Source organism: Gigantopelta aegis, chromosome 12 (genome assembly GCF_016097555.1).
Source record: "Gigantopelta aegis isolate Gae_Host chromosome 12, Gae_host_genome, whole genome shotgun sequence".
NCBI classification, from domain to species: Eukaryota; Metazoa; Mollusca; class Gastropoda; order Neomphalida; family Peltospiridae; genus Gigantopelta; species Gigantopelta aegis.
The window spans coordinates 18,070,743-18,090,228 of NC_054710.1; the positions used below are offsets into that span (position 1 = coordinate 18,070,743).

A 19,486-nucleotide genomic window follows, 5' to 3' on the forward strand; every position below is an offset into this window, starting at 1 on the left:
AATACACACGATGCATGTTAAAATCCCATGTCTCAGCAAGACAACGAAAAGACCAATTAGCTGTATAAACATACTTGTGTCAGTTAATTTTGTATGTTTGTGCAGTAAAATGTTGGTTATAAGAGTACTCTTCAACAAATTATTTTTGTACAATTAAAAAATGTTGTGTTTGACATTGACATAAAGTTACTCACGGAAATGGGTATAATTCCGGTATATTTCACAGGATGTCCGTAATGAGGTTTTACTTATGATTAATGAAAATACAATATTTATTGCATCATTATAATGATTTTAAATAAGTACCACGCCACCGTTCCTCATTATAGTAAAAACTGAATATTAATTTATAAGATTTATATAAATTTGTCTTTGGTACTTAGACTAACCACAAATGATAATGTAACGCAACCTGTAAGGCTGTAAGTGTAATACCGTAAATGTACTAATTAAATTTTTTATTTCTTGTTCATGTTCTTAACATTTTTGGATAAATTTTTTTTTTTTTTTTTAAATATGTATTAAATCATAATAATATTTAAACTTTAAAAAAAAAAAAAAAAATGTTTTTAATTATAATTTTTTATTTTTTTTTAATGCCAAGATCTAAGGTTAAGAAGTATATATGACATTATATAGTATTCATATAACTTATTGTAATAACATGGCTGTTAACAAAAGTAAAATGTTGTGACTGAAATTTCAAGGTACAGGGCATTCAAAATGGTAATGTTTTATATGACAATTGTCGTCCATTTTAAACATGTATTTCTCCCATCCCACACCATGTTATTTATTTTATTGGACAAAAACATTAATTTGATGGGTCCTGCAGTGAACCTATATTAATGGAAATAGCAGTGGCGTAGGCAGGATTTTGTATTGGGGGGGGGGGGGGGGGGGGGGTGGCACTTGTGTAGTGGGATATGACACAGGAACCTTTTTAAAGTTATTAATAAGCGAAAAGGTAAAGATTTCCCGGGATTGGGGGGGGGGGGGGGGGGGCGGGCATGGCAATACTGACCCACCCCCCATTCCCCCCCCACCCACCCCCGGCTACACCACTGGGAAATAGTCCTATTAGGCTGACATTTGCTGGGGTGTTCTTTCACAAGCTACGGCCCTAGTACGGGCATTTTTTTTAAAGTTTGCATTATTACCTGATATTATTTATTTAGGCTTGACCGCTAGCTCATGGACGGCAAATCAAATATTCAAATACATTTACATCGGGTGGCCCTTGTGTTATTGCAAATTCATTATGTGAGGGGGAGGGGGTCGTTAAAAATTGAGGTAAAAGCCAATGTCTGATGCTGCATTACGCTAATGTTGAATAGTCCTTTGTTGATCTTTGTGTCATTTAACAATACGTAACGCAAAATCTTGCAGGTTCAATACCCCTCTCCCCTTGTAACGTTTTGTGACCGTGTCATATTTTACTTTGGGGTCTTTAGTAATACATATATGTTAAAATAAAATGACAATTAGCTAAATTAAAAAAAAAAAATTATGAGTTCAAGTATCCGCGATAAGAGCAACTTTGGGAATTTTTATTGGGAAACTGTTGGGTCGTAATTGGGAAAAGGTTTGATATTGGATTGGGAATTTACGTTAGGGGAATGGGGCCGTTCATCAGCCCCAAAATGTACGGTAGATTATACCCATCCGATAGGTACCTAAGGGGGGGTCAGTGGGGCAAAGAAAACGGCCGAAGTGATTGGGTTGACATTACGGAAACAGAAAATTGGCCGAAGTGATTGAAAAAATAATTTCCAAAATTTCTCTGACGACGGAAATCCGTCTCACGATGGACAGTTAACAGCCATGTAATAATTTTTTTTTTAAATGTTGCGATTTTGGGTTAAATTGTGTGAATTTAAAAAATCTCCTGCTTTTTCGACACACACCTCCTGCTTTCTCTTGACTAAAGGTTGACAGGTCTGACATCGTGTGGTCTACCCCCTTCAGGTTTATGTTGTAGTTACATAGTGACAGCTGTTTTCCTGTCTTTACAGATATCCATAGCGCTGTACATGCTGTATGATTTTTCCTGTCTTTACAGATTTCCATAGCACTGTACATGCTGTATGAACAGCTGTTTTCCTGTCTTTACAGATTTCCATAGCGCTGTACATGCTGTATGAACAGCTGTTTTCCTGTCTTTGTTTACAGATTTCCATAGCGCTGTACATGCTGTATGAACAGTTGTTTTCCTGTCTTTGTTTACAGATTTCCATAGCGCTGTACATGCTGTATGAACAGCTGTTTTCCTGTCTTTACAGATTTCCATAGCGCTGTACATGCTGTATGAACAGCTGGGGTCCTCCGTGTTCGCCGGTCTCGCTGTGATGCTTCTCTTGTTTCCAATCATTGGCTTCATAGCCAACAAACAACGCAAGTACCAGATACAACAGATGAAGCTCAAAGATACGAGAATCAAACTCATCAATGAAGTTCTCAATGGAATTAAGGTAGGTAAACAGTTTGTAATCTGTATTGTCACTGAGTTTTTAAATACAGTATTTAACATTCACATTAGTTTAACTTTCATGGCAATTTACCCATTTTATGGCACTTGAATTTGGGTTAAAACATGGGTTTTTTCTGTGAACAAAAAGAGTACAATGTTTCAAGATATTGAGCTGAACTGCTTTATCATTTACTGTTTCATTGCTCTGTGAATCCATTCAACTGACTAGAATTTTTCCCATTCCCACCAGTGCACCACAACTGGTCAAAGGCTGTGGTATGTGCTTTCCTGTTTGAGGGAAAGTGCATATAAAAGATCCCTTGCTACTACTGGAAAAATGTAGCGGGTTTCCTCTAATGACCAACTGTTTGACATCCAATAGCTGATGATTAATTAATCAATGTGCTCTAGTGGTGTCATTAAACAAAACAAATTTTGACTTTGAATTTCATGACAATTTACCCATTTTTGCCAGAGTTATGGTCCTTGAACTTAGGAGATACGAAAAAAAATTGGGCCCGGTAGGGGACATGCATTGCTTTAGCAGTACTCTCAGAATGCTTGTTAACTACCATCCAGTATGGGATGGGATGAGACTCAGTGATAGAACTCACACAGAGGTGGGATGGGTTGTAGCATTGCCTGTCCCCACTGGACTTGTTTCTTGTCATCACTGATGCACCAATGTCTGAGGTATGTGCTGTCTGTCTGAGGGAGTGCGTATAAAGAATCTCATGCTGATTTTTCAGTGGGGTATCCTGTTAGGCAGCAGTAGTACACAGCCACAAAGTGTGTTGGGCTTTTATGAATAATTCCTTTCCTTTTTATTGGATTAATTAACCTTCTGACTATGTACAGTGCATTCCCCAATTCATATTAACCACTGTTTTGCACACAGCACTCTCCAGAAATAATAATAATACACTAGGAAATAGATTATTTGATAGTATGGTAGCTTTAGATTTTGGGCAAGTATTTTCACTTGACAACAACGGCCAAACGTCGCAGTCATTTTCAGGAATCGACAGCGGATTTTGATAGCTAATTTGATAATAAATTTGACAATTTTTACCCACAATGAAAATCATGAAATATTGGGATATGAATCATAGTTTGTTTCCAAAACACAATTAGTGGAAATAATGAACATAAATACTGGATATCTGGCCACAAATGCCCGTAAGTAAATGCTACTTTTTTCTATATTTTGCCTAATTTTAATCAACAATAACTAATCTAAAATATCATAAAAATGAGAAAAAACCCTGAAAATAATACTTAACGATTCAAATATAAACTTTATTTTATGTAGGCCTATTTATAAAAAAAAAATTTAAGTGAAAATATGTGAGTAAAAGTTTATACCCATCAATGTGGTTTTTGTCAAAAATTGTCAAAATGTAGTCTGAAGGTTAAGTTACATGTCATAATTTTCTCTTGATTTTAGGTGTTAAAACTGTATGCCTGGGAGGTGTCATTTCAAAAGAAGATATCGGACATTCGAAACCAAGAGTTGAACTATCTGAAGAAAATCGCATATCTCGGCGCTTTAACAGCTTTTGCCTGGACCACCGTACCTTACTTGGTGAGTTAAAAAACACCTCCTGATAGCATTGGCCGTAATAGAAATAAGTAGAATTTGTTACTAGTCCACCAGACAAGTGCATCTAGAAATCTACTTGTCCAATAGTTTCACTTGTCTAAATGTTTTTGGTTACTCAAAATGAAACAATATTATACATTTTTACCAGGACAACCATTGAGGTCCATTTTGCTTGTCAGAGCAGACGTTCTCTTGTTAGGACAAACGGACAAGAGCTTATTTCAAACGCTGATTGATAGCTGTTTACAACTTCAGAACCCTTTTCTTTTCTAGACCGGCCTTGGTGGCATCATGGTTAGGCCATCGGTCTACTGGTTGGTAGGTACTGGGTTCGGACCCCAGTCGAGGCATGGGATTTTTAATCCAGATACCGACTCCAAACCCTGAGTGAGTACTCCACAAGGCTCAATCGGTAGGTGTAAACCACTTGCACCGACCAGTGATCCATAACTGGTTCAACAAAGGCCATGGTTTGTGCTATCCTGCCTGTGGGAAGCGCAAATAAAAGATCCCTTGCTGCCTATCGTAAAAGAGTAGCCTATGTGTCGACAGTGGGTTTCCTCTAAAAAACAGTGTCAGAATGACCATATGTTTGACATCCAATAGCCGATGTGCTGTAGCGGCGTTGTTAAATAAAACAAACTTTACTCTCTTTTTTTTTCTCTTTTTTCTACACCTTGGAAGACTACATGTATCTTGAGTTTGCTGGTGTTGTGTCATGTTTCTCACTGAATGAGTAGGGACTGATTCTACACCTTGGAAGACTACATGTATCTTGAGTTTGCTGGCGTTGTGTCATGTTTCTCACTGAATGAGTAGGGACTGATTCTACACCTTGGAAGACTACATGTATCTTGAGTTTGCTGGCGTTGTGTCATGTTTCTCACTGAATGACTAGGGACTGATTCTACACCTTGGAAGACTACATGTATCTTGAGTTTGCTGGCGTTGTGTCATGTTTCTCACTGAATGAGTAGGGACTGATTCTACACCTTGGAAGACTACATGTATCTTGAGTTTGCTGGCGTTGTGTCATGTTTCTCACTGAATGAGTAGGGACTGATTCTACACCTTGGAAGACTACATGTATCTTGAGTTTGCTGGCGTTGTGTCATGTTTCTCACTGAATGACTAGGGACTGATTCTACACCTTGGAAGACTACATGTATCTTGAGTTTGCTGGCGTTGTGTCATGTTTCTCACTGAATGAGTAGGGACTAATTCTACACCTTGGAAGACTACATGTATCTTGAGTTTGCTGGTGTTGTGTCATGTTTCTCACTGAATGACTAAGGACTGATTCTACACCTTGGAAAACTACATGTATCTTGAGTTTGCTGGCGTTGTGTCATGTTTCTCACTGAATGACTAGGGACTGATTTTAAGAAGCCTGTGTTTCTGTCTATAAGCATTGTAAATACATGTGTGAGTCAAAAACAGGCTGTGTTTCTGTGTATAAGCATTGTAAATACATGTGTGAGTCAAAAACAGGCTGTGTTCTGTGTATAAGCATTGTAAATACATGTGTGAGTCAAAAACAGGCTGTGTTTCTGTGTATACATGTAAGCATTGTAAATACATGTGTGAGTCAAAAACAGCCTGTGTTTCTGTGTATACATGTAAGCATTGTAAATACATGTGTGAGTCAAAAACAGCCTGTGTTTCTGTGTATAAGCATTGTAAATACATGTGTGAGTCAAAAACAGGCTGTGTTTCTGTGTATACATGTAAGCATTGTAAATACATGTGTGAGTCAAAAACAGCCTGTGTTTCTGTGTATACATGTAAGCATTGTAAATACATGTGTGAGTCAAAAACAGCCTGTGTTTCTGTGTATAAGCATTGTAAATACATGTGTGTCAAAAACAGGCTTTTAAAATTTGGTGCTAAACGTGTAATGATTAAAATTGTGTATTAATATGAAAGAGCAGCACCCATTAAAAAAAAAAGTGTCAGTGGTTTCACGGTTTTGTAATAAAACAATAATAACATGCAAAATGAGGCAGGGCCGGTTTGGCCTTTAGACTGTTTAATTTTCAGGGCACTGAGGAATATGACTAGAGCATTGCATCAGTTTGCTGCTGTCCACCATTAAATTCAAGCCCTGAGGTCTAGAAATATCAAGAACCAGAAACACACTAAATATACAGACATTGCTGTTATAAACAAGAACATTTATTTAATATGTAATTTTAATAAGCTCTGTTAGTCAGAAAAATCGTACAATGGCAGCAATCTAGAAATAGTATTTTTAAACAGTGAAGAACTGACAATAATCTCTCTGTCTGTCTGTATGTGTCTTTGTTCACCTCTCCTCCCTCCTCTCACCCTCCTCTCACCCTCTTTTCAAACCCACTCACTACGTGTATCTCTCCATCCGTATCCTCTTTGTCACTCTTATTTTAATTGTCCTCTTTAGACCCATTGTGTTCCAGGAAGGTGCATGTAACACCCTGGAACATTGCAGTTCAGTAGCAGTAATATATTAAGCAGCAGTGATATTTCTCTCTTGACAGAGTGTCAAACTAACCGTACATTTGATCAGAATGTTCTGAAGAGTTGTATGATGGGTTGTATTATGGTATGGAAAATTGTCAGTCTTATCTGTTAGCTTGTTTTGGCTGGGCCATATTTTGGATACCGAAGCATGCAGGACTATCAAACTTGGACCAGTTTGGGATGAGGTTGTGTCACATACCGTTACTAGATCACTGTGACCGACTTTTCTCGGTTTAATGCACATTAAATTGAATCCTTGTTTGGGCTCTATCTTCCTTATCAATTCATATAGGAACATCAAACCTTGCAGGCAACTACAACTTATATGACAATGTATCACATGCCACTTTTCATAAATTGCTGCACATTAATAAATGTGTCTCCATGGTATCCATGCTACAAAACTGTTCCCTGTCTATTAAAGAGCAATAGCATTAATGAGATGCCACTTTCTTCAATGAGTGCAGTGTCGATCATCAGCAGTTGGTCGAAAACAAACTTCATCTTATTATAATCCAATCATACACGTAACTATCAAACTACCGGCGGACATATTGTACCTCAGAAAATATTCTGTTACTTTTGTATGTTTCTCTCTTGGCTACCTATTATTATGTTTTAAAACCAGCCTCGGTGGCATCGTTGTTAAGTCATCAGACAAGTCTGATAGGTACAGGGTTAGCAGCCTGGTACCGGCTCCCACCTAGAGCAAGTTCTTAAGGGCTCAATGGGTAGGTGTAAGGCCACTACACCCTCTTCTTTCTCACTAACCACTAACCAACTAACCCACTGTCCTGGACAGACAAGCCCAGATAGCTGAGGTGTGTGCCCAGGACAGCGTGCTTGAACCTTAATTGGATATAAGCACGAAAATAAGTTGAAATGAAATGGAAATATGTTTTAAATCAGTAAATATTCCTTTCCTTTCATCCGTTATTTGTTTTCAGGTGACCCTGGCAACATTTGCGACCTACATTCTATCATCTGAGGATAATCACCTTGATGCCGCTAAAGCATTTGTCTCCGTGTCATTGTTCAACATCCTACGTATTCCAATCAATGCCCTGCCTATGTGCATCCCATTGATCATACAGGTGAGTATTTACCATACATCCTCTCTGCTCTACATCCCGTAATGAAATTTTATTTTAAGTTATTTTTGTGCTTAGTGATTCATCCAGCTTAGGGGCAGAATTTAGCTCAGTCAGTCGAATGCTCGCCTGAGGTGCTTGCATCACAGAATCAAACCACCTCGGTGGATCCATTCAGCTGATTGGGTTTTTTTTTCTTATTCCAAGCAGTGCAACACAATTTGGTGAAAGGCTATGGTATGTGCTTTCCTGTCTATGGAAAAGTGCATATAAAAAATCCCTTACTGCTAATGGGAAAAATGTAGCGAGTTTCCTCTCTAACACTATATGTCAAAATGTAGCGGGTTTCCTCTCTAAGACTATATGTCAAAATGTAGCAGGTTTCCTCTCTAAGACTATATGTCAAAATTACCAAATGGTTGACATCCAGTAGCCGATCATTCATAAATCAGTGTGATCTAGTGGTGTCATTAAACAAACAAATTTTGAAGGTAACTAAAAGTGTATGATAATCTACCATCCCATAGACACACGCTAATTATTGTTTTTGACATTTTATCAAACCTGACTAGTGTTCCAACAGTGTCCCCAAACAAAAATTACAAGCTTTTAACCTCTGTTTTGTTTGTTATGGTGTCCTGTGGATTGGAGGGTGGAATAGTGTTAACCTCTGTTTTGTTTGTTATGGTGTCCTGTGAATTGGAGGGTGGAATAGTGTTAACCTCTGTTTTGTTTGTTATGGTGGATTGGAGGGTGGAATAGTGTTAACCTGTGTTTTGTTTGTTATGGTGTCCTGTGGATTGGAGGGTGGAATAGTGTTAACCTCTGTTTTGTTTGTTATAGTGTCCTGTGGAATGGAGGGTGGACTAGTGTTAACCTCTGTTTTGTTTGTTATGGTGTCCTGTGGTTTGGAGGGTGGACTAGTGTTAACCTCTGTTTTGTTTGTTATGGTGGATTGGAGGGTGGAATAGTGTTAACCTCTGTTTTGTTTGTTATAGTGTCCTGTGGATTGGAGGGTGGACTAGTGTTAACCTCTGTTTTGTTTGTTATGGTGGATTGGAGGGTGGAATAGTGTTAACCTCTGTTTTGTTTGTTATGGTGTCCTGTGGATTGGAGGGTGGACTAGTGTTAACCTCTGTTTTGTTTGTTATGGTGTCCTGTGGATTGGAGGGTGGACTAGTGTTAACCTCTGTTTTGTTTGTTATGGTGGATTGGAGGGTGGAATAGTGTTAACCTCTGTTTTGTTTGTTATGGTGTCCTGTGGATTGGAGAGTGGACTAGTGTTAACCTCTGTTTTGTTTGTTATGGTGTCCTGTGGTTTGGAGGGTGGACTAGTGTTAACCTCTGTTTTGTTTGTTGCAGGGTGCAGTATCGTTGGTTCGACTAGGACGATTCCTGGGATCTGATGATCTAGATTTGGACAGTGTGGAGCGGGATTCCAACATGGGTCAGTACTTTTATTTATCCAGCAATCACTGTATACATTGGCAAGATATGATGACTAGATAAATTTTTATATTTTCAGTTACTGACCAAAAAAATAGATCATGTGACATAAGCCCGACTCGACTCGAGTATTTCAGAGTAGATTTTCAATAACATACTCTTTAAATCATTTGTTGAAGTGCAGTAAATACAGTAAGTTTTGCGATAACAATACAAAACTTGTATATTTATTTATGAATTAGAGTTTGGAAACGCTTTTTTAATGTGACAGAATGTAGCTAGCATCTTACAATAATGACATCATGCATCTTGTATGACATCATATGGCAAAAGCCTTGCTAGGTTGAATACTCGATTTGCGTACACGAAACTGGAATAAATAATGATTTTCCGATTATTCCTGTAAGATTCCAGAGCCTCACTGCATTTGCAATTATAACCTTCGCAGGATAAAACCGATATCTTAAGACAGTAACCAGTTATTCCCTATGTCTAGTGTTTGGAACAATTAGGCTGAGGAGTTAACATCATCTCTGGCCAAACACACGGCTTGGATAGTCGAGTACATTTCATATTACATTGGTCTCACTGCTGATGTGTTCATTAGTTTGTCATCAACATTTATATGTTAAGTTAAAGTATATTTTGTTTAACGACAACACTAGAGCACATTGGTTTTTTAATTATCAACTATTGGATGTCAGACGTGGTAATTTTGACATATAGTCTTAGAGAGGAAACCCACTACATTTTTCCATTAATAGCAAAGGATCTTATATGCACCATCCCACAGACAGGATAACACATACCACAGCCTTTGATATATCAGTCATGGTGTACTAGCTGGGACAAGAAATAGACCATTGGGCCCACCGACAGGGATCAATCCCAGACCAACCTCGCATCAAGCGAACGCCATGCCACTGGTTCACATCCTGCCCATCATTTATTTAAAATAATAATTAAATGTAAAATAAAATTTTATTACATTCAACATTGTACCATTACTTCATATATTATAAATGTATATACTTAAAATGCTTTACTTAAACTGTCCGTTTTGGCAAATCCACCATGTTTGTGGTAATCCTTGTGTTAGTAGTATGTATCTGGGAAGCTAGGATCAGCAGCTTTAACAAGTAGAAAAATGTTGGATGGGTATTGTAACACGTGTTGAACATGCTGCTTAACGTGTCTAAATTTGGCATTTTTATACAGTACATCAAATTTTGTTTCTTTGTTTATATTGCTTCATTCCAGCCAGTGCACCACAACTGGTATATCAAAGGCTGTGGTATGTGCTGTCCTGTCTGTGGGATGGTGCATATAAAATGTAGCGAGTAATCGGTGTGCTCTGGTGGTGTTGTTAAACAAAACAAACTTTTTAACTGTTTATATTGAATGTTGTGATTCAGTGTGGTTCATGTGTTAATGAGAAAAACGTTCTGGAGCACGATATAGTGTTTTAATTTTTACTGTTTATATTGAATGTTGTGATTCAGTGTGGTTCATGTGTTAATGAGAAAAACAAACTTTTTAACTGTTTATATTGAATGTTGTGATTCAGTGTGGTTCATGGTTAATGAGAAAAACAAACTTTTTAACTGTGTTTTAATATATTGAATGTTGTTTTCAGTGTGGTTCTGTGTTATAAAATGTTGTGATTCACTGTGGTTATATTGTGTCATGTGATTAATGAGAAATGTGGTTCTGTGTTAATGAGAAAAACGTTCTGGAGCACGATATAGTGTTTTAATTTTTACTGTTTATATTGAATGTTGTGATTCAGTGTGGTTCATGTGTTAATGAGAAAAACAAACTTTTTAACTGTTTATATTGAATGTTGTGATTCAGTGTGGTTCATGTGTTAATGAGAAAAACGTTCTGGAGCACGATATAGTGTTTTAATTTTTACTGTTTATATTGAATGTTGTGATTCAGTGTGGTTCATGTGTTAATGAGAAAAACGTTCTGGAGCACGATATAGTGTTTTAATTTTTACTGTTTATATTGAATGTTGTGATTCAGTGTGGTTCATGTGTTAATGAGAAAAACGTTCTGGAGCACGATATAGTGTTTTAATTTTTACTGTTTATATTGAATGTTGTGATTCAGTGTGGTTCATTTGTTTGAGAAAAACGTTCTGGAGCACGATATAGTGTTTTAATTTTTACCTGTTTATATTGAATGTTGTGATTCAGTGTGGTTCATGTGTTAATGAGAAAACGTTCTGGAGCACGATATAGTGTTTTAATTTTTGCTGTTTATATTGAATGTTGTGATTCAGTGTGGTTCATGTGTTAATGAGAAAAACATTCTGGAGCACGATATAGTGTTTTAATTTTTGCTGTTTATATTGAATGTTGTGATTCAGTGTGGTTCATGTGTTAATGAGAAAAACGTTCTGGAGCACGATATAGTGTTTTAATTTTTGCTGTTTATATTGAATGTTGTGATTCAGTGTGGTTCATGTGTTAATGAGAAAAACGTTCTGGAGCACGATATAGTGTTTTAATTTTTGCTGTTTATATTGAATGTTGTGATTCAGTGTGGTTCATGTGTTAATGAGAAAAACGTTCTGGAGCACGATATAGTGTTTTAATTTTTACTGTTTATATTGAATGTTGTGATTCAGTGTGGTTCATGTGTTAATGAGAAAAACGTTCTGGAGCACGATATAGTGTTTTAATTTTTACTGTTTATATTGAATGTTGTGATTCAGTGTGGTTCATGTGTTAATGAGAAAAACGTTCTGGAGCACGATATAGTGTTTTAATTTTTACTGTTTATATTGAATGTTGTGATTCAGTGTGGTTCATGTGTTAATGAGAAAAACGTTCTGGAGCACGATATAGTGTTTTAATTTTTACTGTTTATATTGAATGTTGTGATTCAGTGTGGTTCATGTGTTAATGAGAAAAACGTTCTGGAGCACGATATAGTGTTTTAATTTTTACTGTTTATATTGAATGTTGTGATTCAGTGTGGTTCATGTGTTAATGAGAAAAACGTTCTGGAGCACCATATAGTGTTTTAATTTTTGCTGTTTATATTGAATGTTGTGATTCAGTGTGGTTCATGTGTTAATGAGAAAAACGTTCTGGAGCACGATATAGTGTTTTAATTTTTACTGTTTATATTGAATGTTGTGATTCAGTGTGGTTCATGTGTTAATGAGAAAAACGTTCTGGAGCACGATATAGTGTTTTAATTTTTACTGTTTATATTGAATGTTGTGATTCAGTGTGGTTCATTTGTTAATGAGAAAAACGTTCTGGAGCACGATATAGTGTTTTAATTTTTGCTGTTTATATTGAATGTTGTGATTCAGTGTGGTTCATGTGTTAATGAGAAAAACGTTCTGGAGCACGATATAGTGTTTTAATTTTTGCTGTTTATATTGAATGTTGTGATTCAGTGTGGTTCATGTGTTAATGAGAAAAACGTTCTGGAGCACGATATAGTGTTTTAATTTTTGCTGTTTATATTGAATGTTGTGATTCAGTGTGGTTCATGTGTTAATGAGAAAAACGTTCTGGAGCACGATATAGTGTTTTAATTTTTGCTGTTTATATTGAATGTTGTGATTCAGTGTGGTTCATGTGTTAATGAGAAAAACGTTCTGGAGCACGATATAGTGTTTTAATTTTTGCTGTTTATATTGAATGTTGTGATTCAGTGTGGTTCATGTGTTAATGAGAAAAACGTTCTGGAGCACGATATAGTGTTTTAATTTTTACTGTTTATATTGAATGTTGTGATTCAGTGTGGTTCATGTGTTAATGAGAAAAACGTTCTGGAGCACGATATAGTGTTTTAATTTTTACTGTTTATATTGAATGTTGTGATTCAGTGTGGTTCATGTGTTAATGAGAAAAACGTTCTGGAGCACGATATAGTGTTTTAATTTTTACTGTTTATATTGAATGTTGTGATTCAGTGTGGTTCATGTGTTAATGAGAAAAACGTTCTGGAGCACGATATAGTGTTTTAATTTTTACTGTTTATATTGAATGTTGTGATTCAGTGTGGTTCATGTGTTAATGAGAAAAACGTTCTGGAGCACGATATAGTGTTTTAATTTTTACTGTTTATATTGAATGTTGTGATTCAGTGTGGTTCATGTGTTAATGAGAAAAACGTTCTGGAGCACCATATAGTGTTTTAATTTTTGCTGTTTATATTGAATGTTGTGATTCAGTGTGGTTCATGTGTTAATGATGAGAAAAACGTTCTGGAGCACGATATAGTGTTTTAATTTTTACTGTTTATATTGAATGTTGTGATTCAGTGTGGTTCATGTGTTAATGAGAAAAACGTTCTGGAGCACGATATAGTGTTTTAATTTTTACTGTTTATATTGAATGTTGTGATTCAGTGTGGTTCATGTGTTAATGAGAAAAACGTTCTGGAGCACGATATAGTGTTTTAATTTTTACTGTTTATATTGAATGTTGTGATTCAGTGTGGTTCATGTGTTAATGAGAAAAACGTTCTGGAGCACGATATAGTGTTTTAATTTTTACTGTTTATATTGAATGTTGTGATTCAGTGTGGTTCATGTGTTAATGAGAAAAACGTTCTGAAGCACGATATAGTGTTTTAATTTTTACTGTTTATATTGAATGTTGTGATTCAGTGTGGTTCATGTGTTAATGAGAAAAACGTTCTGGAGCACGATATAGTGTTTTAATTTTTACTGTTTATATTGAATGTTGTGATTCAGTGTGGTTCATGTGTTAATGAGAAAAACGTTCTGGAGCACGATATAGTGTTTTAATTTTTACTGTTTATATTGAATGTTGTGATTCAGTGTGGTTCATGTGTTAATGAGAAAAACGTTCTGGAGCACGATATAGTGTTTTAATTTTTACTGTTTATATTGAATGTTGTGATTCAGTGTGGTTCATGTGTTAATGAGAAAAACGTTCTGGAGCACGATATAGTGTTTTAATTTTTACTGTTTATATTGAATGTTGTGATTCAGTGTGGTTCATGTGTTAATGAGAAAAACGTTCTGGAGCACGATATAGTGTTTTAATTTTTACTGTTTATATTGAATGTTGTGATTCAGTGTGGTTCATGTGTTAATGAGAAAAACGTTCTGGAGCACGATATAGTGTTTTAATTTTTGCTGTTTATATTGAATGTTGTGATTCAGTGTGGTTCATGTGTTAATGAGAAACATGTTCTGGAGCACGATATAGTGTTTTAATTTTTACTGTAACTATTGCCATGTTTGTTTTGTTTACAGAATGTTTTTTTCTTTTTTCACAGATGCCGCTATTACTGTTGAAAATGGAACATTCACTTGGGACAGAAGTATGCCCACACCGACTCTAAAACAGTAGGTCTTCCTTAAGAGACAAGAAATAAAGTGAACCACGGGTGGTGATTGGGGTGGGTCGAGCAATAATATATGGGCACAAGATGGGGACAGAAAAGGGGTTAGATTGGGAGGCCAACAGGGGTTTATCCAGGTGATCTCTGGGTCCAAACATAGGCCCGTTCCCAAAAGAATGTGGCACTGAAAATTCACAATTTTTATGCTAAAAATTACCAATATATATTTAATTGTTACAATATATTAATTCCACAGTGGTGCAGGACACTGGTATATTAAAGGTCGTGATATATGCTGTCCTGTCTGTGGGATGGTTCATATAAAAGATCCCTTGCTACTAATGGACAAATGTATAGGGTTGCATCTCAAGACCATATATCCAAAGTACCAAATGTTTGACATCAAGTAGCCGCTGATTAATAAATCAATGTGCTCTAGTGGTGTTGTTAAACAAAACAAACTAACTTTTTGGTGGTCTTAGCGCTAAGATCACTTTAAGCATATAATTACCTTATTCACTTACAGTGATCTTAGTGCTAACGTCACCTTAAGGGTATAACTACTTGATGTACTTACGTTGATCTTAGCGCTGAAGTCACCTTAAGGGTACAACTACCTGATGTACTTATGTTGATCTTAATGCTAAGATCACCTTAAGGGTATAACTACCTGATGTACTTACAGTGATCTTAGCTTAAGGATATAACTACCTGATGTACTTAAAGTGATCTTAGAACTAAGATCGCTTTGAGGAGTGGGGCCCAGGTCGGCATGTACATGTATTTTGACATAATGTCAGTGTGATTACTATAGTCCTGTGTATTTTGACATAATGGCAGTGTGATTAGTCCTGTGTATTTTGACATACTGTGAGTGTGATTACTATAGTCCTGTGTAGTTTGACATAATGTCAGTGTGATTACTATAGTCCTGTGTTATTTGACATACTGTCAGTGTGATTACTATAGTCCTGTGTAGTTTGACATAATGTCAGTGTGATTACTATAGTCCTATGTAGTTTGACATAATGTCAGTTGTATTACTATAGCCCTGTGTATTTTGACATACTGTCAGTGTGATTACTATAGTCCTGTGTATTTTGACATAATGGCAGTGTGATTACTATAGTCCTGCATATTTTGACATAATGTCAGTGTGATTACTATAGTCCTATGTAGTTTGACATAATGTCAGTGGTATTACTATAGTTCTGTGTATTTTTACATAATGTCAGTGTGATTACTATAGTCCTGTGTAGTTTGACATAATGTCAGTGTGATTACTATAGTCTGTGTATTTTGACATACTGTCAGTGGTATTACTATAGTCCTGTGTATTTTGCTCCAAGTGGCTAATTGTGTGTTTTCACAGGATCAATCTGCAGATTGCGGAAGGTCAGCTGATAGCTGTCGTGGGTCAGGTGGGGTCAGGCAAGTCATCGCTGTTATCGGCATTTCTCGGGGAGATGACCAAACTGGAAGGAAAAGTTTTCTTAAAGGTAGGTACACACATATATACTGGTGGTTACACTCACACAAGATATTGTATCAGTTTTCTTAAAAGTACATGTAGATACCAACGTATTCTTGAAACTGATTTTGTAACAGTTTTTTGTTAAATAATGGGCATAAATATAGCTCAGTGCCATAGTGTAATTAGTCTTTACCATATTATAACATTTCTTAATGTACAATACAAACACACCTATAGTTTTAATAAAACTCTGCTGATAGCTCTGCCATTCTAGTTAAATATCCATTTTATTAAATTAGTTGTAAGCTTAAAAGCAAATAGTTGTAATTAACTGAAAAACATTATATTATTTTTCCATTCATCTCACTGCACATGGCTTGGTTCATGTTGTTCAATTGATGTATTTCAGAAATCAGTGGCATACGTTCCACAGGAAGCCTGGATTCAGAATGCAACAATTAAGGACAACATTTTGTTTGGGTCTGATTGTCACCTTTCCAAGTATGAGAAGGTCATTGATGCTTGTGCCTTGACCCCTGACCTTGACATTCTCCCAGCCAGAGACCTCACAGAAATTGGAGAAAAGGTCAGATTCTATTACGGTTCTACATTTAAAGCTGATTGATTAGTAATTTCACTTGGGAGGGATTGTTTTCCCAGATACAGGCAGTATGGGATCCAGATCATTTCACAAAAGGTGTGAATTGTGTCATATCTACAGATCAGAAACAGTACTGCATGTACATACATGTAATAAAGATAATCAGCCAGCGTATGTAGACATTTTATGGAAAACAACTACCAACAGTGATCGAAAACTACCAGCAGTGATCCACAACCACCAACACTGATCCACAACCACCAACAGTGATCTACAACTACCAACAGTGATACAACTACCAACAGTGATCCACAACAACCAACAGTGATCCACAACAATCGGCAGTGATCCACAACTACCAACAGTGATCCACAACCACCAACAGTGATCCACAACTACCAACAGTGATCCACAGCCACCAGCAGTGATCCACAGCCACCAACAGTGATCCACAACCACCAACAGTGATCCACAACTACCAACAGTGATCCACAGCCACCAGCAGTGATCCACAGCCACCAACAGTGATCCACCACTACCAAAAGTGACCCACAACTAATAATTGTGATACACAACTACTAATTATGATCCACAACCACCAACAGTGATTCACAACTACCAACAGTGATCCACAACAATCATCCACAGCAATCAACAGTGATCCACAGCCATCAGCAGTGATCCACAACCACCAACAGTGATCCACAACTACCAACAGTGATCCACAACTACCAACAGTGATCCACAACAATCGGCAGTGATCCACAACCACCAACAGTGATCCACAACCACCAACAGTGATCCACAACCACCAGCAGTTATCCACAACCACCAGCAGTTATCCAAAACCACTAACAGTGATCCACAACCACCAACAGTGATCCACAGCCACCAACAGTGATCCACAGCCACCAACAGTGATGCACAACCACCAACAGTGATCCACAACTACCAACAGTGATCCACAACCATCACAGCCACCAACAGTGATCCACCACTACCAAAAGTGACCCACAACTAATAATTGTGATACACAACTACTAATTATGATCCACAACCACCAACAGTGATTCACAACTACCAACAGTGATCCACAACAATCAACAGTGATCGACAGCAATCAACAGTGATCCACAGCCATCAGAACCACCAACAGTGATCCACAACCACCAACAGTGATCCACAACTACCAACAGTGTTCCACATCTACCAACAGTGATCCACAACCATCACAGCCACCAACAGTGATATACAACTACCAACAGTGTTCCACATCTACCAACAGTGTTTCACAACCATCACAGCCACCAACAGTGATATACAACTACCAACAGTGTTCCACATCTACCAACAGTGTTTCACAACCATCACAGCCATCAACAGTGATATACAACTACCAACAGTGTTCCACATCTACCAACAGTGTTTCACAACCATCACAGCCACCAACAGTGATATACAACTACCAACAGTGATCCACAACCAACAGTGTTTCACAACCATCACAGCCACCAACAGTGATATACAACTACCAACAGTGATCCACAACCAACAGTGTTTCACAACCATCACAGCCACCAACAGTGATATACAACTACCAACAGTGTTCCACATCTACCAACAGTGTTTCACAACCATCACAGCCACCAACAGTGATATACAACTACCAACAGTGATCCACAACCAACAGTGTTTCACAACCATCACAGCCACCAACAGTGATATACAACTACCAACAGTGATCCACAACCAACAGTGTTTCACAACCATCACAGCCACCAACAGTGATATACAACTACCAACAGTGATCCACATGCAACCACCAACTGATCCGCAACTACCAACAGTGATCCACAACCACCAATAGTGATTCACAAGTACCAACAGTGATCCATAGCAACAGACATTCAATGGGAACATCATATCTGATGACGTCATTTTATATTGATAGTTTGTGTTATTGAGCTTTATTTTTAAGAACCAGAAAAAAATAATTCAAAATAAAATATGAACTTTTAACTTTATTCTCTGTAAGTACATGAATGTTTTAAATTTAATTATGAGGATTGTCTGTTATTTCTTTTACGTTCATCTGTGTATAAAAAAAAAAAAAAAATCATCTACAAACTTATGTGAGAATGGCTTCACAGATTATCATTCACACAGTTTGTGGCTGATTTTTGTTGTTGTTCATACCCCGAAGAACTTAAAGGCATACTGTCACAGACCACTGACCTATTTAATGGTCTAACAAAATATTACCTGAACAAAAATAATTTGATTTGTCCCTAAATGTACTTTATTCAACCATCTTCATAACCACCATACTCCATTTATTAATGACATTTTGTAAAAATAATTGAATTATGGCAATGGTCCATAATTCCAAAACTAAAATTGCCAAAAGGGTGGACATGGATTTCACTCCATCATCGTTCAGTTAAAGGAATGCTAAAGCAAGGCTTTTAGACTGGTGTGCATATTCAACAATACATAATGCACATTATTGCTTAATATCAACAAGTATAATCGTATAGTTAATTAATAAAATGGGTAAATGTGACGGCTATTATATATAAGGGGCGCAGCCATTTTGTACCATCCCAGTGAATACGCCCTCTGGCGAGCTGGTGGTTACGTAATACCTAACGTGTCACATCTGGAATTGGTCTTCGAAATGAAGAAACAAAAAACACCTGATTTTTGCGGATGCATCGCAATGTTCTGTAATAATATTCATCCCAGTAACACAGCAACATGTATATGTGGTTTATTTTTCAATACAAAATAAACCACCATTGTCAAAGTGTTGAAATAACTGTATTATATTTTGTATATAAATTAACCCACGTACTGAAATAATAGTCGGAGTGTTTTCTTGCTTAATTGGTATTTTCTTTCCGTGGCCTGTACCTGTGGTTCTTGATTGGCAGGTGTATATTTAGACGGTCCCTAGACA

At 36.8% G+C, this 19,486-nt stretch overlaps 1 protein-coding gene across 2 annotated transcripts in view; it reads left to right on the forward strand.

Annotated features, from left to right (window-relative positions):
• The window catches only part of LOC121386640 (multidrug resistance-associated protein 1-like), a 111,745-nt gene that overhangs the window by 41,375 nt on the left and 50,884 nt on the right, over window positions 1-19,486 (forward strand). For both annotated transcript variants that reach the window (XM_041517610.1, XM_041517611.1), the window contains exons 12-18: window positions 2,283-2,471; window positions 3,918-4,055; window positions 7,520-7,666; window positions 9,026-9,110; window positions 14,387-14,456; window positions 15,825-15,951; window positions 16,336-16,512. In XM_041517610.1, coding sequence (XP_041373544.1) covers window positions 2,283-2,471; window positions 3,918-4,055; window positions 7,520-7,666; window positions 9,026-9,110; window positions 14,387-14,456; window positions 15,825-15,951; window positions 16,336-16,512 — 933 coding nt within the window. The remainder of the gene's footprint in view (window positions 1-2,282; window positions 2,472-3,917; window positions 4,056-7,519; window positions 7,667-9,025; window positions 9,111-14,386; window positions 14,457-15,824; window positions 15,952-16,335; window positions 16,513-19,486) is intronic.